The following is a 21,633-nucleotide window of genomic DNA, read 5'->3' as shown; positions in this document are numbered from 1 at the left end:
TATTATGCTATGTTTATTAACACAGTTTCTCAGCTTTCCTCCTTATTTTTTGAAATTAAACTATAAAAAAGATATGATGAAATCATGTGAGCATTTGAGTTCTGGTCAGATTTAAAGCAAAAAAGGCTTTGGCCTCATGTAAAGGGGTCACTGTAAATACGTGTCGGCATTTGTTAGTGAAGAGATAGGGAGAAAGAGAACAAAATGATTATCAAGAGATACGCATGAAAAAGATAATTTTTCTACACGGGACTCCAAAATTATTAGGAACTACTGAGCCAGTGGTTGATTTGGGATTTGTAACAACTATGATCACAATGTCCCTAATATTTTTATTTCTTCCATATGCCCCTATTTATAAACGAAGATAAATATACTCATTATTCAAAGCAGAGAGGGAAGGAAAAAAGCTTAGAAAATGTCTTCTTCTTACATAATAACCCATTGTTTTGAACCTTTGTTATTAATAGGTATGCCAATGCACTGCTGGTCAAAACCTCCACACCAGCATATACTCCCATCCCAAAGGAAGTTCCTCCTCTATCTTTTGTAAAAATAATTGAAGGAGATAATGATCAATAAATAAGGAAAAAAGGTAATGGTCATATCTATCAAAGCCATTTCAAGTTTAAAGAGGTGCCCAGAAAAGACTAGTAAATTTTATACTTTACAATTTCCAGTTTCTTCTTATGCTGGCACTGAAGTCAAACAAGAATATTTATTAGTAGAATAAGAGTGAGACATTCAGTATAGTTTTAAATCAAAATGAATTTAAAATGTTAATTTAATTAATGTATTTAGCTTGTTCTGTCTAATGCAACTAAGATGAATTAGCAAGTTTTTACTTTAAAATGATAGGTACTATAATGATAAGAAAAAGGATAAAGAAAGAAATATATGATTAATAATAGTCATGCTTTCTAGTTTGAAAAGCAAAATGTAGCTTAAAAGTGGTCTCTCAGGGACATCCCTGGTGGTGCAGTGGTTAAGAATCCGTCTGCCAATGCAGGGGACACAGGTTCGAGCCTGGGTCTGGGAAGATCCCACATGCCACAGAGCAACTAAGCCTGGGTGCCACAACTACTGGGCCTGCACTCTAGAGCCCATGCACCACAACTACTGAGCCCTTTCGCCACAACTACTGAAGCCCGTGCACCTAGAGCCCGTGCTCTGCAACAAGAGAAGCCACCACGATGAGAAGCCCAGGCACTGCAAGGAAGAGAAGCCCCGCTCACCACAAGTAGAGAAAAGCCCGTGCACAGCAACGAAGACCCAATGCAGCCAAATAAAAATAAATTAATAAATAAATTTATTTAAAAGAAAAAAAAGTGTTCTCTCAGTTGACTGCTACAACAATCCCATGATTTAAAGATGAGGACAATGTTATTGGTCTCAGGTTAATTATAGAGATGGAATTTGAAATTCAGGTAACCCTAATGTTCTTTCATCAAAAACTTAAATTATAGGGCTTCCCTGGTGGCGCAGTGGTTGGGAGTCCGCCTGCCGCTGCAGGGGGCGCGGGGGCGCGGGGGCGCGGGTTCGTGCCCCGGTCTGGGAGGATCCCACATGCCGCGGAGCGGCTGGGCCCGTGAGCCATGGCCGCTGAGCCTGCGCGTCCGGAGCTTGTGCTCCGCAGCGGGAGAGGCCACAGCAGTGAGAGGCCCGCATACCGCAAAAAAAAACCCCAAAAAACTTAAATTATATCAAAATACATCCAAATGAAGACAAGGAATTTTTATTTTACTTGTATATTATCTCTGCTGCTCATACTTCCAATACTTCTGAAACCCAAAGTAAGACAAAAGACAGACACTTAGAAGGAAGTAGTCATAAAAAAGCTTTTGGGTACCAAAACAGAAGATGAATAACAAGATTTTTTGGTTGGTTCACATGCTAATTTAATCTTTTCTTTCATTACTAACAATCCTCTTCTATCACCAGTCTTACATTCCCTTCCTGCTTCCTCCCTATTCATCTGTTTTATGTCTCCTACTTCCCCCTTTAAATCCATCCCTCACATATGTTTTCATGCTATCTTTAATACCCATATTCACTGCCCTGTTAAAAAGATTTATAACAGTGTTTTTCAAGCAATGAAATGTTTTCATCATATAAAAATGTAGATTATCAATGTTTTATACAAATTGAAGAAGATACACAGAACTGGGGAGTTCAGAGCACCTCTGCCCAGCTTATGCCTCTCTAATAGGCCTCCTTTAAAAAAAAAAAAAAAAAAAAAGGCACACAGGATCCGTTTTTCTTTTTACCATAAACTTAAATATAAGTGTATTTTAATGACTAATAAAGTAATTATAAAACATAATTAATCTGGAAATTCTTAGCAATCTTTATTTTGGTAGCTTCCTTGGCAATAACTAAAACTTAAGAGAAAGGTTTATGAACTTAGTCCATCCATTAATTTTAATACGTTAGAATTACTTCTTTTAATTTTTTTCCCTTCAGCTTATTTGTACAATTTAAATGCTTTTGAGGTTTTCTTTTAACTTGTTAAACATCAAAATACCCTGGGTATATAAAGAAAGGAAATATTTAAACTGGAGACTGCTAATCGTGTAATACTTGACATTAACTTTTCAAGGGACATCAGATACCAGAACATAGTTTACTGAACTAAATTACCAAGCGTACAGAGATAGGCTGCTATTTATCAGGATTATGTTTAGGTGCTGCCCTACCTTAAAGGATGGAGATGAAACCAAAAAATTACCCATTTCATGATTTCGACACTAGCTTTCTTACCTACTATAGAAAGTCTTTTTTTCCTCTCTGCTCCAAATACTGTGTTATCCAAATCTTCTAGTGATGGCAATGGCTCTAAATTGGTAGCCTACGAAGAAAAAAAGAAGATTCATGCTATTCTTCCCCTTTAGGGCTTTAATCAGAATCCTTTCCCCTACCAAATATAACCCAGGCATTCTATGTAACTATGTTTCATATATTGACTTTTACAAGCATAAATCCTATAATCCTCACTGAAAAAAAAAATCGCAATTCATACCTGTGTACTTCCGTTTATTACAAGTAATATTTTGAGGCTCTTCATATGAATACTACGATCCAGCAGTTCCACAGCTTTGTCCAAGTCATCTTGGGTGGTTAATGGAATCACCAACTAAACAAAAAGGAACATAGGAACATAGCCATCTCACCAGGTCAAGTCCTCCCAGGAGCATCTCCATTACTATGGAATTATAAATCTCAAAATGCCTTGCTCTTTGATTTGTCAGTATAATGAAATTCTGAGTGAATACATGTATCTAGATTGTTTTGCTCTTCCCATCCTACCATTGCTAAAATAATAAAATGAATATGGATTAATAAAATTTTTTGCCTTACTGAACTTTAAATTCTTCTAGAAAACACATTTAAAGATTAAATATCAATTTTCTAGGATATTTCCATAATATTATTAAACTTAAGTAATAATATCTTCACCTCAAAACAGCATTAAGGAACATACACAAAAACTATGTAAAATAAAAGTACTATCTACATTGATGAAAGTTTTACTTTTTTATAGCAACCACAGATTCTCGTCCTCACCCGGTATGCTTACCAACATACAAAATACGATGAGCATCAGTGAGGGATGCCATGGAGGGGTGCCACCAGTAATGTACCTGCAATCTACAGCCTACCTGGCGCTCTTATCTCTGACTTGACCACTACAGTCTAAAACAAGTAAGCTAAATGGGTGAGCCATCCTACAGTAACCCCTGAATGTTGAAATCTGCTTTCATTAGTCCTCTCATGGATCAGATGTTATAAGGGATAAAAGCACCTGAACAGCCTGTGAGGAAAAAGCATGATTCATACTACTTAAAAAATACTTCTTTTTTAAAAAATGTAAACTTAGTAGCTTAAGATGACTTTGTCAATAATCGTCAAAGTACATTCCACTTCATTGAAAGGACAGAATAAAAACAAGTGAACATATTCCACACTTCTGAGCCGGCACTAACTAACACAGTATATAAGCCAATCAAACGTAAAGGCCTAGTTAGTTATAAGGGTCCTCTACAGTACAAATACCTTGTGGGTAAGGACTCCCCCCTAAGCCAGTAATGAACACAGAGCACATCAAAAACCAAATACTTGGTAAATATTGTTTAATAAATATCATAGGGTAAAAGCTTCATCTGCACCCAAACCCACTGGCTGACATGGTGTGCATTCATTCTCTGTAGATTTCTTTTTGAAAACTATTCCTTGTTTTAAGAAAGGCTGCCAGACACAAATACAAAGCAGAACTAATGTGAATTACATCATACAATCTGCTTACATTTACTTACTCTGTACTTGAAATTATATTCCCAATTTCTGTTCATATAGCTAGTTTTATACTGTCACAATTTAGCTACTATCAGGCCTTTTTTTCCTCTGTGAGAATTTTTTTCTAATAAAAAGAATATTAACTGTTTAGTATCACAGAACAAGTCTGATCTACTTAATTAAATTCCTTTCATTTTCCTATCAATCATGAACCATATTGGTACACCTTGTTCCCATCTTTAATAGTTTTTAAATTATATTTTAAGCACTAGAAAACATTTTAAAGCAATGAAGAGGATTGTTTTGCCAACTTTTCATTTAGGGGGATTTACTTTAACTACACATTATTTATAATTGGATTGTTTACTTCTCCAAGATACTGCTGCTTTGAAAGGAAAAGTCACTAATTTAAATCACAGTAACAAAGTATGAACATAAATGATTCCGCTCTTCTTTAGCTTACAAAAGTGAAATCTGGACATTCTGGAGTACCTGGAGTGGCAGCCTGTCTATATCGCTGATGTAATCCCTCATATGTGCTGAGATCACTTATTACAAATTTTAAAAAAAGGACTAAGAGTCATGAACAAGTCCCACCCTACCTAAATTATACTAAATAAGTCACCCAATATTTCCCTGCTTGGTGAATTCATTTTGGCCTCATTCATAAAATCTATTTGCCTCTGGCTTATTACTGATAAATCCAGTTGTATGTTAATAAAAATCATTTCTGGAAAGGAAACTAAAAATTAAGTCCAAAACCCCATTAAATAGAACCTAAATTTGAAATAAGTTAATTATCTTCCTAACTTGACATAGTGAAACATGAAAACTGTCCATAAAAAGGCTTGTCCTCCTCTACCCATCTAAAATGGGAAAGGTCTTAGAAAACCCACTTACTTTTGCCTGCACACCCCCATTCATCTCCTGTGACAATACACACACACCCAACACTTTATTAGATAAAGAGTAGCCTAACTCACAGATCCAACCAATCCCAGCTTAAATGTGCTTGTTTCAGTTCTGGCAAACCAGAAGTTTATAGTCTTTTAGAACAGAGGATTTTCTATTACATGAGAAAAAAATATTTATAGAACTGGAAAAACAAGAAGTCTAAATGAGTTTTTAGTTCATCTACATACAAGTTCACGAAACTAATACCCCTTGTTAAGTCTTTCCCTAGTGCCCCCAATGTCCAAGGACATGCCCTGGGCTTGTCATGATGTGAATCAAAACATGGTTAACTCACAGAATCACAGATTCTCACAGAAACTCAGAGTTGTAAGACAATTTTAAACAATATAATGTTACCCCAATGCCTCCTCCACCACATTTCTGCCAAGAGGCCACCCAGCGTAATGGCAAAACCACTCTCAGAAATCCTTTAGAAAGCATGAGAAAAAGAAACTGAAGTGGAGACATTTTCCAATTTTTAGACAATGGGAGAGGGTTCCTAAAACTACAGATCAGTTAGCTTGATGTCAATCCTCAAGAAAACCTTAGAAAAAATTATATGCAGGCACCCCTTGTTTTAGTGTGCTTCACTTTACTGCACTTCACAGATACCATGTTTTTTTATACAAATTGAAGGTCTGTGGCACCCCTGCCACAAGCCTACTGGCACCATTTCTCCAACAGCATTTACTCCCCTTATGTCTCTGTGTCACATTTTGGTAATTCTTCCAAATATTTCAAACTTTTTCATTATTATTATAATTGTTATGGTGATCTATGATCAGTGATCTTTGATGTTACTATTACAAAAAGATTACAGTTTGCTGAAGGCTAAGATGATGGTTAGACTTTTTTAGCAATTAAAAGTATTTTTAAGTAAGAATTTTTTTTTAGACATAATGCTATTGCACATTTAAGAGACTATATTATAATGTAAGCATAACTTTTATATGCACTGGGAAACCAAGCAATTCATGTGACTAGTTGTATTGCATAGTCACTTTATTGTAGTGGTCTGGAACTGAACCTGCAGTATCTCCAAGGTATACCTATAAACAAATTGGGAGAACTCAGAAAGAAACAGCAATTTTAGGAGCTCAGACAGGTACAATATGAACAAATCATGTCAAACTAACTTCATTTTTCTTGATAGAACTACTAAGCTCACAGATCAAGACAATATTGTAGTCAATGTATCTTGGCATTTAAAAGTTTTCCATGATACAATTTTAGACCAAACAAAACCAAAACAAGATATAACTGGGTTCCTTAGAATCATACCATGAGATAAAGATTCGAGTATGTTTATAAAAGATACTAGGAAACAGTGATAGGGGAATGGGGAAGACAGGGAAGAGAAGGAGCCCCATGAAGGGTATACTATCCAGCTAGTTACCACCGTGCATAAGTGGGGCCCATCCATCCCCACCTCCCACCACATCCTTGAGCCTCATATCGCCAATCCCAATTCCCCACTGCCATATGTACTTCAGCTTACAACCTACAGCCATACCTCTGAAAAGCCCTCAGAGTCTCAGGGGCTGGCAGATGGAAATCAGGCCAGCACAAACAGAAATAAGTATCAAGATAGGGCCAGGCAACAAGAGGTGTTCATGGCTAACTGAAAACCCAAAAAAGTATTTGAAAAATAACATTTTAAGTATTACTACAGTATAATACTCATCACTTTGTTCAGAAATATTATTTGGATGTGGATTTTTACTTTATCAAAATATTTTCCACTTTCAGCTATAAGTGGTTTCTTTAGACAAGCTACATTAGCATGTTCTTTTGCTTTAAAATAATAATAATTCATTTGAAAATCTAATATTTCAAATATTTTTATTAGCACAATGCTTTAACATTTGCAAAGTACTTTCACATTTTCTCAAATTAATTTTTACTGAACTTTCCACTGTCACTCCATTCCCACTGACACTTTTTCTATTCCTGACACACAAGTCTTTTCCATCTTAGGATCTCTGTATGCACTGCTCTCAAGCTGTTCTCTCTGTCAGGAATGTTGTTCCCCTCAAACTCTTTGCAGGGTTGGCTTTTCATACTTCAAATCTCAACAATTAAATATTACCACCTCATTCAGCTCTTCCTTAGTACTACCTAAATAGGACACCTACTGCCCTTGCCTTTATCCTTTATCATAACATTTTATGCATTTCCTTCAAAGAACTTCACATATCTAAACAATTCAATTATTAACTGTCTGCTTCTACCACAAGTCTATAAACTCCATGAGGGGCTGTAATTCATAAATCATAGCCATCATGCCTGGCAAATTCAACAGTATTTTTTGACAGGGAAAAAAACCAAATTAACCAATTAACTGAATTGTCCCTAAAATTTTTTAAATCTCAAGATCTTGATCTGAGATCATAGGACTTGAAAGAAACCTCAGAGATTTGCAATCCAAATTTTACAGAAGGTTCAAAAGGGACTCCCCAGAACACAGAGCTCCTGAATGTCATAGTGAGCCCTTGAGATTACACATACTGACTCCCAAACATAAACATGATGATCTAATCACGTCCTTACAAACATGAAAGTAATCCTTTTAAGCTTTAACTAAACTGTCCAACTACCAAAGCTCTGTTGACTCTGTAGACAAGTATACTGTATGAAAAGAAGAGAGATTTCATCAATAAAGAACAAAGAGTAAAAATAAAACACAAATATGCAGCAAACCTCTAACTAATACATATATTTCCTCCTTTAATAGATTCTCAATTATTTGCACAGTAGCACCTTTCAATATCTTCTACAATGAAAAAACACATTTTAATAAGTTAAAATTTACTTCTGTTATCTTATTCCTCTCTAAAATACCATATCCTTATCAAGCCCCAAATAAAAGCACAACCATCCTAAAACAATCTCTTAAATAAACACACAGTTTTCCAAAATAAGAACTATTGAAAGTTAAACTTTACATGTTTACCTCATTATTGGTATAATGTAGGTCCATAGACTGTCCAAAGGCAATTTTAGCTTTAGACCTCAGATCTTCCAGTTTAACTGGTCTGGGAAACTGAAGGATTCTATATAGACAGAATTTTTATATATTTTATTTTCTTAGGCATAAACAACTTACTTGCAACAGTTATTGCTTGGATAGAGAAATATAAAATTAAGTTAAAATGTAAACATTCACTTAAACACTACAATGGCACATTTTTGATCAAGTGTACCATATTTCAACACAAAGTTCAAGAACTCTGAAGTTTGTTCTATCTTAATAAAAATTATAAAAAGGAAATTCTCTAAATGTTCTGCACTTTATAATTTGTGCTGCAAGTGTTATATGAACATAAAAGAGCAATGTAAAATGTTCATTGAGGAAAGTGAGTAAACTTAACTATGTGACATCCATACGAAGAAATGCACTGAAACTGTTAGAAAGAATAAAGCTGTTCTCCAGGGATCCAAATTTTGATTCCTGTACCTTTATCAACTCAACATTTCTGAGCACATATATATATCGTGTAAGCATATCTCCCCCAGATAAATATCTTTAAAGAGTTAAAATTTTTAAATTCTAGAATTTTCTTCATATTTCACAAAGGATTGACTTGTATTGCCCCTGGGGACCATGCACCTAAACTTGGAGACTACTCTACTAGACTGTAGGTTTTGTAACAGGAGGGATCATGTCTATTTCACTTACTTTATTCCCTTCATAGCCTAGCATATAGTAAGTACTCAATAAATAGTGCTCAATGAATTTTTTTTTAAAAAATTGAGAAAATATCCATAAAGAATTGTATATAGGAAAAAAGTAGATTGGACAATACATGCATGATATATCTGGTATGTCCCCCCCCACTTTTTTTTAAACATCTCCGTGTAAAACATTTTTACATCTTCAGGTTGTATGATTTATGAGCCTTTTAAAATTCTTAAAATGGATAGATCTTTCATTAAATTAATTTAATGAGACACTAATAATAGAAATAAAATCCCATCTTCTCTAACTCCTATTAGGTCTTGTTTAGCAATTCTGTTGTCAACCACCACTACTACGACTTCCACCATTCCACTGAGATAAAGATACCCAGTTGAAGGCTAGGCTTCCACCTCCGCTAAGTAATTTGTAGTCACCATTCCAAATCACTTTCCTCAATGTTATTAATTAAATACAGGTCATATGATTAAAGTCCACACACCTAAATTCTATATAGTATCTGAAGGGATGATACAATTATAATAAGAAGAAATATATTTAATTTCCAGAGTAAAAATTTTAAAAAATGGTAATATTTAAAACTGCATTATGCAATGACCTTATTTATTTCCTAGTACTGCAAAGTAAAAATATTAATCATTTCTGACATTTAGCCTGAATTTTGACAGGTTCTATCTTAAGTCCAAGTACACATTACAGTTACCAAGGACTATTCCATTCTCAATTTGTAAGCTATGAACCTTCATTAAAATCTAAAAACAACCTCTAAAGGTCTTAACTAGGACATGCATTTGATTATATAAATAAACCGACATATAATGTTTCCTTCCTTACCTTTTTTCTCCTCTGTGTTCAAATTTGACTCGGACATCATTCTGTAATGAAATAATAAATCATTTCAGAGATCAGATAAAATTTCCAGAATTTCTAAATCATTTTTTTCTTAGTCACTCATTTAAAATAGAGCAGAGGGGGAAGGAGGTTTCATTTTCAGTGTCAACTCCAATCAATTGATAATGTCTACCAAAGAGCTGAGCTGAGAATTAGGTTGCTGAATCTGGGCTCAGCAGGGAAGAGCACCAAGATCTATAAGTGATGGCATCATGGGTCTGCGACATTTGCTAATTCTGTTACAGTGCAATATAGAATACTATATTTACACTTTTTATATTAGACATCCCAAACAAATTTTATCTTATACTCCAATAAAAATTAATTTAAAAAAGAATCAAAGTGATATTCAACTGTAAATATACAGAATAAGAGACTATTTTAAATAAAAACCATTTGCTTGTGTTACGTGCCTTAAGAATTGGATGAAATATCAACTCTAGAGAGAAGTTACCACATTAAATGAAACTACCATTTAAAAAAACAAAACAAAACAGACACCCTATGGAAAAATGTATGACAAACAACAAAATACCTGATTCGAAAGTGTAAAAGTTAATCACTTTAAACAAACCCTATATACGATTGGGATATTCAAAGAAAGTAATTCACAGAATAACAATATATATTCATTAAAATATTATTGAGACAAATACCTGCTTTTTTGGTGATAAGGATTTTCCTTTTCTGGTTTCCTGTAAGGATAATGCTGGTCGACTGGCCTTATGAAGAACAGCCAAATCTTGCATGATTGAGTTCAAAGCTTGCTGATCATCTACATATTTTTATAATAACATATTGTAATTTCAATATATATTTATCATAGACACCAACACAAAATTTATAGTAAAATTAATGCAAACTACATTAATTTAATGCAAAAAATGCATCTAGAACATTTTTAATGCCTACATTCCTGCTATTTTGGTAAAATTAAAATTTAGTTATTTAAAAACTGAAGACAAGTAACATTAAAACTGCACTAGAGGGCTTCCCTGGTGGCGCAGTGGTTGAGAATCCGCCTGCCGATGCAGGAGACACGGGTTCGTGCCCTGGTCCGGGAAGATCCCACATGCCGCGGAGCAACTAAGCCCGTGAGCCATGGCCGTTAGGCCTGCGTGTCTGGAGCCTGTGCTCCGCAACGGGAGAGGCCACAACAGTGAGAGGCCCGCATACCGCAAAAAAAAAAAAAAAAACTGCACTAGACTCAAGCACCTGCATCATACTTGCATAGGTGTTCACACAAGACATTCATAAGTCAAGTAAAGTCATTCTGATGCTTCTAATGATGTAACATCCTAGCATATGGGTCAAAACAGCCCTGTTATGACAAATTCTTTTCTTTGACTCCTAAACAAAACATCAACAAGACATCTAAAATCAGAAACAAAGAAACGCTTTATCGGTGGATGAAGACCTATAGATACTTGGAAGTGTTTTTTTTTTAACTTCTTTAACTTCTTCACCATTACGTTCAACAAGACTACATTTAACAGACAAACTATTTAATGGTCTCAGCCACTAACAACTTAAAAAGTATCAATGCTAGAAAAAAGTAATGAATCCATAAAACTGAATGAAAGGATCATGAACCATGAACTTTTAATCTCTTCCAAACACATCAAAGATTTCTTTCTAAGACTATAAGCATGAGCCTCCTAGTAATGTCAATTATATGATCTCTGGAAAACTTCAGAGACAATTTAATTGATTTTCACTAGTAAATCAACTCTACTAATGATAATCAACAACTGGTAAATAAAGGAACTGAGGGACTTTACAGCTTACATTTTAAAATGTAACCATTTTGGTGAAGAATAATTTATGTTCCAGAGCAGTAGTAATTAAAACATGCTTTATCTTGTAAAGGGAGATGATTAAAAAGAATGTGGCAAGTCAATGGCTTCATCAGTCTTTCAAACACACAAATAGCTGACTTCTCTAACGTGTTAATTTTTTATAACACTCAGTATATTCTGTTCTACAGTGAAAAAACTTGCATATTAAAATTAAAATAATGGCTCCAGAGGTTTTGTTAATAAATTCCAGGTCTGGAGAAAATTTTAATCCTTCACAAAGTATTCTTTGTAAAATAAAATTTCTACATAATATTAGCTTAGCCAAACAGTAACTGAGCCAAATGGGTATAATGTAATCACAACATGTGTACTGTATATGGGTCCAAGCCAGATTATGTCATTTATTGATAAAAATAAATCCTCCCTTAGGAAAGAATAAGCTGAAAATGATCTGAACTGGAATAAAATTATCTAATGTAACCTTCTTAAGAAAAGTAAGACCCTTAATCCTATACCGGGGAAAGGAAAACTCTTAAACACACCTATGTTTTAATTATTTTCTTCATTAAACACTTGAATTTAGGCATTTTCACAATATTTAATGTTTAACATTACATGTTTAATATTATAACACCAAAATAAATAAATGCCTGGGAAGGCTTTGGCTTCAATCTCTTACCACATTTACATATACTAACTTCCTTGTTTAAAAAAATGAATACCGTTTTCTATAGTATATGTAAAAAAGTAAAGAGAGCCATTTGAATAAAAGTAACTTCTTAAGGAGATGACATACAACTGAAGGGTTACTTAATTGAATTCCTTCTTTTTCTGGAATGAAGGAGAATCAGATGGTAAATAAGTACCCAGTAGGTGACTTACTTTTGATAAGATGTAAGCTAACAAATCCCCAAAGGATCAAGCAAAGTGGTGAACATACACTACAAGCACTGTTCTAACTATTCCTAGACTGTTTTACTCTATTAAGAATCTCTATGGTGGTTACAGGTACTAGGAAAATTAGACAGGTTATAAACGTCATAGGATCATGAGTTAATCCAAATGGCAGAGAGGATGCTTGAAGGATCCCAGAGCCTGACCAACAGTCACACAGGAGAAGCAGTGTAATTCCGACACACGGTGAAAGGACAGTGAGTTGAGCAGAAAACCAGAAAATACTTGGGAAATAATTTCAAATAAAAAATTTATCAGAAATGTTTAATTTGATATCTTATATTCTTATTTTACTTTAAAAGTAGAGGAGAAAATCTTCAATCAAAAATTCAAATATCTGTGACACACTTTAAATATTCATAGTTTCTTGTGACTAGCTTTGTACATGTTTTTAAGCAATGACTGTTCTTTGCATACAGTTAAGTATCATTTGAGAAGTATGGTGTAAATCAATTTAATATAAAGTTCAGACTGCAAGTGAGAGCAACAAAAACGAAAAGTTGGTATGAATTCAGTAAAAGGATATCCAATTTGGAATTGGAGGTGAAGGGGACAAAAGTGGAGAATTTGGACCACATGATGGCACTGCACTCATGGTTAAAAAAGAAGAAAGTAGGGCTTCCCTGGTGGCGCAGTGGTTGAGAATCCGCCTGCCGATGCAGGGGACACGGGTTCGTGCCCCGGTCTAGGAAGATCCCACATGCCGCGGAGCGGCTGGGCCCGTGAGCCATGGCCGCTGAGCCTGAGCGTCCGGAGCCTGTGCTCCATAACGGGAGAGGCCACAACAGTGAGGCCCGCATACCACAAAAAAAAAAAAAAAAAAAAAAAGAAGAAAGTAGGGTTCCCCTGCTGGCACAGTGGTTAAGAATCCGCCTGCCAATGCAGGGGACACAGGTTCAAGCCCTGGTCCGGAAAGATCCCACATGCCACAGAGCAACTAAGCCCATGTGCCACAACTACTGAACCTGCGCTCTAGAGCTGGCGAGTCACAACTACTGAGCCCATGCGCCTAGAGCCCATGCTCCACAATGAGAGAAGCTACCACAATGAGAAGCCTGCACACCACAACAGAGAGTAGCCCCCACTCGCCGCAACTAGAGAAAGCCTGCGTGCAGCAATGAAGACCCAATGCAGCCAAAAATAAAAAAATTTAAATAAATAATTAAAAGAGACAGTAGAAGAGAAATTTAGAAAGTAGGAAGGTGGAGGTTTTACACACTTGCTACGAGTAGACACACTGAAAGTGTGCTAGCCCTTCCACTAAAGAACACGGACAAATTAAAGCTCCTTGGCCTAAATGCCATGTATATACATATACAAGTGACTAATATATTTTTTTAAATTTACTTATTTATTTTTGGCTGCATTGGGTCTTCGTTGCTGCACACAGGCTTTCTCTAGTTGCAGTGAGCAGGGGCTACTCTTCGTTGTGGTGCACAGACTTCTCATTGTGGTGGCTTCTCTTGTTACAGAGCATGGGCTCTAGGCACATGGGCTCCAGTAGTTGTGGCTTGTGGGCTCTAGAAGGCAGGCTCAGTAGCTGTGGCGCACGGGCTTAGTTGCTCTGCAGCACGTGGGATCTTCCCGGCCCAGGGCTTGAACCTGTGTCCCCTGCATTGGCAGGTGGATTCTTAACCACTGAGCCACCAGGGAAGCCCCAGCAGACAGATTCTTAACCACTGCACCAACCAGGGAAATCCAAGTGACTAATATTGATACATTTGTTAAGCAAGTGGTAGGAAAAGTGTGACAAAGACAAACATTGGCAAATACATGTCAGCACTAAGATATCATTATAAGATACTGGTCTACGTTTAAAACCTTAGCTTCCAACTACCCAGTCCATTTTTCCCCATTTAAGATAGGACAGGCCAGTTGCTCCATTTCTTTCTAGTATTTCACTGTCCAATCCCTGCCTCACATTGGAACGCCAAGGAGAAAAGAGAAGAAAAGAAAGAAAAGAGAGTAAAGAAGAAAACAAAATGATATATAAACTGAACACCCACAATCCATTCCCATACTTTAGCCTCTCTTTCCATTAACATTATGACACCATAGGAAATTCACAAGAGTTGTAAAACATATCCTCTTTGAGCACCAATGATTTACTGCTCTATTCTTTTATAAAATTTTATGATTTATTATTTTTATGCAGCTATTTTCTTTAGCCTATCTATATTATTACACTATTGAGTAATTAAAGCAATTCATTCTTCAGCATTTTTTCAATCTTTAAAAGTCAGGTTTCTTTACCAAGTATTCTCTCTGGCCATCAGGTTCTAAGAAAATCACAATCCATCTTAACAGTTTATTTTGAATGTCCGTACTACGTCCTGCATAAACTGGTTATCCCAAAACTGTAAAAGTCAACACAAAAAGTGCTTTAATTGAAAATCTATTAAATAAATAAATGTAAAATATTACATAAATCTACTTAATCATAAAATTTCTTCATAAAAAGCTTATCATACACACAGAGAAAAAGTTTTCCCTCCCATTTTATCCTTTAATTATAGATGAGAAATGCTTTTAGTTGGAACTCACCCATCATGGCAACCAGCTTGACTATTTGAAAATTAGGGAAATGGTTCTCTCATCAGCATTCTCTATTGCCTAAGAACATAAAAAGATGAACACGTTAATAAGACGAAGAAAGAGAAGAGGTAACCACAAAAACAAAAAAGTCAGTATAAATAACACTAATGTGAATGTACAATATTAATACTTTACACATTTTGCTGAGGAGATGTGCTTTCTTTTTTCCAGATATTCAATTATTGAGAAGGAACTGAAAATAATTATTATTTTAAATTAAATTTACCTCAGTATTTTTCAGGTTCCTATCTATCTAAGCTAAAGCAAAACAAAACAAAACAATTTTTGAGAGTCAAAAAACTTAAGAGATAATGTAATAAACTCAAGTTCCGGGACTTCCCTGTTGATCCAGTGGATAAGAATCCGCCTTCCAATGCAGGGAACACGGGTTTGGTCCCTGGTAGGGGAACTAGGATCCCACATGCAGCAGGGCAACTAAGCTGGCATGCCACAACTACTGAGCCCACGTGCTCTGGAGCCCACGCATCACAACTAGAGAGAAGCTCGCACACCGTAACTAAGACCCAACACAGCCAAAAATAAATAAATAAATATCAAAAAAAAAAACAAACACAGAAATAAATATGAAGTTCCCACAGGGCAATGGCAGATATAAAGATTGAGTGGCAAATGTCATATTTAGAGACATCAAAAAAATAGTAAAGGCCTACAAATCTCCATAAAAGAAAATATTAACACAATCAACAAAAAGGAATTAAACAAAAGTTTGCAGCAATCCAGGCAGCATTTAAGAGTCACAGTAAAAAGAGAGAACCTTGTGGCATTCTGACCTTCCCTATTCCTATCTTCCTGCCCCTTACTCCCAGCTCCAAAGTGGCAATCTAAACCAACAGTCCACACTCACCATGAAAATGAGCAGCCTGGCAGCAACTGGAAAGGGAAGAATGGAACTGGAATGCCTTCAAAGTCTGATTCCAAAAAACTGTCATTATTTGACCTATCTAATGGTTGGCTGATAAACCCCATTTGAAAGGCTGCCTTTATTTAACCTGACTCAAAGCTTTTCCATTGCAAAGAACTTGGAGTGTTTGCTGAAATCAATCAGGGACAACATATCTCAACTGTCTGAGGAAGGGGAAACTAGTTGGGCAAACAACAGGTTAAGAAAAAATTTTTTAAAAAGCTGAGGAATGAGATGTCAACAGGGAACTCTGAAAAGCTCCAACAGACTCCTGGGACTCTAGAAGGTATACAAGTGCCCAAGGCTGTTGCTTACTCAAGAAAGGCCTAAGAAGGCCCTCGGCTTTCACCTCTGGCTAACTCTGAGGAAAGGCCTAAGAAGGCCCTCAGCTTTCACCTCTGGCTAACTCTGAGGCTCTGTGTAGCAGTGAGTAAAGGATAAGGTGGAGTTGTAAATGCCTGGGAGAATGTTAAAGGCCAGCCCCAACACACACAAAAAACCACTCAAAAAAGTTCCAAGTATCTAAGGAAATCTCTGTCTAATCATTAGCTGACAGCTAAACTAAGAGCAATCTTCAGTGACCATATATGACAAAGAATACCGACTTTAAAAAGTGAGATCTGAAATGTCACTAAACAAACAAATAAGAACAATAAATAAAAAACACTGGGAAGGGGACTTCCCTGGTGGTCCCCTGGTTAAGACTCCATGTTCCCAATGCAGGGGCATAGGTTTAATCCCTGCTCAGGGAACTAAGATCTGGCATGCTGCATGGCACAGCCAAAAAACAAACAAACAAACAAAAAACCACCAGGGAGGGAGAAGAATCTGATTTCCAGATGTGGCATATTATAATATTTTAAATGTCCAGTTTTCAAGAAAAAAAATGAGACATACAAAGATATTATTAGTCCATACACAGAGAAAAAGCAATCAACAGAAACTGACCCTGAGGAAGCCTAAATGTCAGAATAACTAGACACATACCAAAATTCCAGATTCCCAGATGAAAAGCAAGTGTTAAGCATAAACTATATTGTTTGTATAAGCAGCTTAGGCAAATTAAGCCATTCTTAATAGTTAGGCAGGTGGGAACTCTCCTGAAATCCAAGTTCTCAGATGCCAGTCAATGATAAGCAGTTCATTCCAAGGATAAGCAGTGAGGCTATGTTAACTCTTTTCTATACAAACAGCAGAAGGAAATTAATAGACAAGTTTAAAGAAACTGCATAAAGAAATAATTATAAGCGTGTTGTTGGGTGTACAATATATAGATATAATTTGTACAACAATATACACAAATCCTTTTGTATAGTACAAAGAAAGAGGCGGGATACAGTTAAAAATAAAGTTTTGTATGCCACTCTAATTAAGTGGCATTAACTCAAACTACATTTTGAGATGTTAATTTTAATCCCCAGGTGAATGAATGAAGAATACATTGTTTTAAATGGCAAAAGAAATGAGAGAATTAAAATAGAACACAACAAAATATCTATTTAACACAAAGAAGGCAGTAATGGAGGAATGAGGAACAACAAAAACAAAAAAGATACAAAACACATAGAACACAAACATAAAATGGCAGATGCAATCTTACCTTATGTGTAATTATATTAACTATAATAGGGATGAACAAAGCAGTTAAAAGGCAGAGATTAGCAGACTAGGTTAAAAAACATGATCTAACTATATGCTGTCTACATCAGACACATTATAGATCCAGGCACAAAACAGGTTGAAAGTAAAAGACTGTAAAAAGATATGCCCTGCAAACAGTAGCCAAAGGAGACCTAGCTATACTAATAGACAAAATAGAATATATTATACACAAGCACTGAATATGAAACTGTGATTAAAAATCTTCCAACAAACAAAAACCCAGGACCAGATGCCCTTCACAGGCGAATTCTACCAAACATTTAGAGAAAAGCTAACACCTATCTTTCTCAAACTCTTCCAAAATTTGACAGAGGGAGGAACACTCCCAACCTCATTCTACAGGGCCACCATCACTCTGACACCAAAACCAGACAAAGATGTCACAAAGAAAGAAAACAGCATATTAAAAGGATCATACACCCTGATTAAGTAGGGTTTATCCCAGGAATGCAAAGTTTCTTCAATATACGCAAATCAATCAATATGATACACCATGTTAACAAATTGAAGGAGAAAAACCATATGATCATCAAAATAGACGCAGAAAAAGCTTCAGACAAAATTCAACACCCATTTATGATAAAAACCCTGCAGAAAGTAGGCACAGAGAGAACTTACCTCAACATAATAAAGGCCATATATGACAAACCCACAGCCAATATCATTCTCAATGGTGAAAAACTGAAACCATTTCCACTAAGATCAGGAACAAGACAAGGTTGCCCACTCTCACCACTCTTATTCAACACAGTCTTGGAAGTTTTAGCCACAGCAATCAGAGAAGAAAAAGAAATAAAAGGAATATAAATTGGGAAAGAAGTAAAACTGTCACTGTTTGCAGATGACATGATACTATACATAGAGAATCCTAAAGATGCTACCAGAAAACTACTAGAGCTAATCAATGAATTTGGTAAAGTAGCAGGATACAAAATTAATGCACAGAAATCTCTTGCACTTCTACACACTAATGATGAAAAATCTGAAAGAGAAATTAAGGAAACACTCCCACTTACCATTGCAACAAAAAGAATAAAATACCTAGGAATAAACCTACCTATGGAGACAAAAGACCCGTAGGCAGAAAACTATAAGTCAATGATGAAAGAAATTAAAGATGATACAAACAGGAGAAGAGATATACCATGTTCTTGGATTGGAAGGATCAACATTGTGAAAATGACTATACCTCTCAAAACAATCTATACATTCAGTGCAATCCCTATCAAACTACCACTGGCATTTTTCACAGAACTAGAAAAAAAATTGTACAATTTGTAGGGAAACAAAGAGACCCTGAATAGCAAAAGCAACCTTGAGAAAGAAAAATGGAGCTGGAGGAATCAGGCTCCCTGACTTCAGACTATACCACAAAGCTACAGTAATCAAGACAGTATGGTACTGGCATAAAAACAGAAATATAGATCAATGGAACAGGAAAGAAAGCCCAGAGATAAACCCAGGCACATATGGTCACCTTATCTTTGATAAAGGAGGCAAGAATATACAATGGAGAAAGGACAATCTCTTCAATAACTGGTGCTGGGAAAACTGGACAGCTACATTTAAAAGAATGAAATTAGAACACTCCCTAACACCATACACAAAAATAAACTCAAAATGGATTAAAGACCTAAATGTAAGGCCAGACAGCATAAAACTCTTAGAGGAAAACATAGGCAGAACACTCTATGACATCAATCACAGCAAGATTCTGTTTGACCCACCTCCTAGAGAAAGGGAAATAAAAACAAAAATAAACAAATGGGACCTGATGAAACTTGAAAGCCTTTGCACAGCAAAGGAAATCATAAACAAAACGAAAAGACAACCTTCAGAATGGGAGAAAATATTTGCAAATGAAGCAACTGACAAAGGATTAATCTCCAAAATATACAAGCAGCTCATGCAGCTCAATAACAAAAAAACAAACAACCCAATCCAAAAATGGGCAGAAGACCTAAACAGACATTTCTCCAAAGAAGATATACAGATTGCCAACAAACACATGAAAGAATGCTCAACATCACTAATCATTAGAGAAATGAAAATCAAAACTACAATGAGGTTTCACCTAACACCAGTCAGAATGGCTATCATCAAAAAGTCTACAAACAATAAATGTTGGAGAGGGTGTGGAGAAAAGGGAACCCTCTTGCACTGTTGGTTGGAATGTAAATTGATACAGCCACTATGGAGAACAGTATGGAGGTTCCTTAAAAAACTACAAATAGAACTACGATTAGACCCAGTAATCCCACTACTGGGCATATACCCTGAGAAAACCAGAATTTTAAAAGAGTCATGTACCAGAGTATTCACTGCAGCACTATTTACAACAGCCAGGACATGGAAGCAACCTAAGTGTCCATCAACAGATGAATGGATAAAGAAGATGTGGCACATATATACAATGGAATATTACTCAACCATAAAAAGAAATGAAACTGAGTTATTTGTAATGAGGTGGATAGACCTGGAGTCTGTCATACAGAGTGAAGTAAGTCAGAAGGATAAAAACAAATACCATATGCTAACACATATATATGGAATCTAAAAAAAAAAAAATGTCATGAAGAGATTAGTGGTAGGATGGGAATAAAACACAGACCTACTAGAGCACGGACTTGAGGATATGGGGAGGGGGAAGGGTAAGCTGTGACGATGTGAGAGAGTGGCAGGGACATATACACACTACCAAATGTAAATTAGGTAGCTAGTGGGAAGCTGCAGCATAGCACAGGGAGTTCACCTCTGTGCTTTGTGACCACCTAGAGGGGTGGGATAGGGAGGGTGGGAGGGAGGGTGACACAAGAGGGAAGAGATATGGGAACATATGTATATGTATAACTGATTCACTTTGTTGTAAAGGAGAAACTAACACACTATTGTAAAACAGTTATACTCAATTAAAGATGTTAAAAAAAAAATCAGACATTTTACATCATTCCTTTTACTCCTTGAAATTATATTTCCATTTCACTTCCCCCACAGAATTTTATCCTGATGTAATATATTGATTTTTTTTTTTTTTTTTTTTTTTTTTTTTTTTTTTTTTTTTTTTTTTGCGGTACATGGGCCTCTCACTGTCATGGCCTCTCCTGTTGTGGAGCACAGGCTCTGGACACGCAGGCCCAGCGGCCATGGCTCATGGGCCCAGCCGCTCCACAGCATGTGGGATTTTCCTGGACCAGGGCACGAACCCATGTCCCCTGCATCGGCAGGCGGACTCTCAACTACCGTGCCACCAGGGAAGCCCTACATTGATATTTTTATGCTTGACAGTTTTTTATTGATCAGTCTCTCATATATCACAGCAACAAAACATGTATGCAAATGTGTTTAAAATTTGTTTCCTATAAATGTAAATAATAAATAATTATTAAATATTTTTAAAAAGAATATATTACAGGGCTTCCCTGGTGGCACGGGGAATTAAGTAGAAGGAAAGAAACAATAAGGATTAGAAGTGGAAACAAACCAAAAAAATAAAAACACAATAGAAATTTTTTGAATCAATGAAACAATGGTTCTTTGAAAAGATCAATGAAATTGACAAAATTTTAGCTAGATTAACCAAGGAAAAAAAGAGGGAAGATACAAATATCTAAACTCAGGAATTAAAGGAGAATTACTACCAACCTTCCAGAAATAAAAAGGATAAGGGAATACTATGAAGAACTGTATATCAATGGATTAGATCACCTGGATGAAATAAAGAGATTGAATTAGAAATTTAAAAACTTTTCACAAATAAGAAGTCCTAACCCAGATAGACGGCTTCACATTTAATAAAGAATTACCACCAATTATTTTTTTAAAAAATACTGAACCTAGTATTACTCTGATAACCAAACCAGACAAAC

At 35.8% G+C, this 21,633-nt stretch overlaps 1 protein-coding gene across 1 annotated transcript in view; it reads right to left on the bottom strand.

The window, feature by feature from the left end:
- MAP3K2 (mitogen-activated protein kinase kinase kinase 2) overlaps positions 1-21,633 on the bottom strand; it is a 93,694-nt gene that overhangs the window by 22,257 nt on the left and 49,804 nt on the right. The window contains exons 2-7 of the mRNA XM_059052616.2: positions 15,133-15,201; positions 10,492-10,610; positions 9,779-9,819; positions 8,201-8,300; positions 3,020-3,133; positions 2,761-2,848 (exon numbers count right to left, since the gene is read on the bottom strand). Of these exons, the coding sequence (XP_058908599.1) occupies positions 2,761-2,848; positions 3,020-3,133; positions 8,201-8,300; positions 9,779-9,819; positions 10,492-10,610; positions 15,133-15,139 (469 nt within the window). The 5' untranslated portion in view covers positions 15,140-15,201. The remainder of the gene's footprint in view (positions 1-2,760; positions 2,849-3,019; positions 3,134-8,200; positions 8,301-9,778; positions 9,820-10,491; positions 10,611-15,132; positions 15,202-21,633) is intronic.

This window comes from Kogia breviceps, chromosome 2 (assembly GCF_026419965.1).
Source record: "Kogia breviceps isolate mKogBre1 chromosome 2, mKogBre1 haplotype 1, whole genome shotgun sequence".
Taxonomy (NCBI): Eukaryota; Metazoa; Chordata; class Mammalia; order Artiodactyla; family Physeteridae; genus Kogia; species Kogia breviceps.
This window is presented reverse-complemented; position numbering and strand designations above follow the sequence as displayed.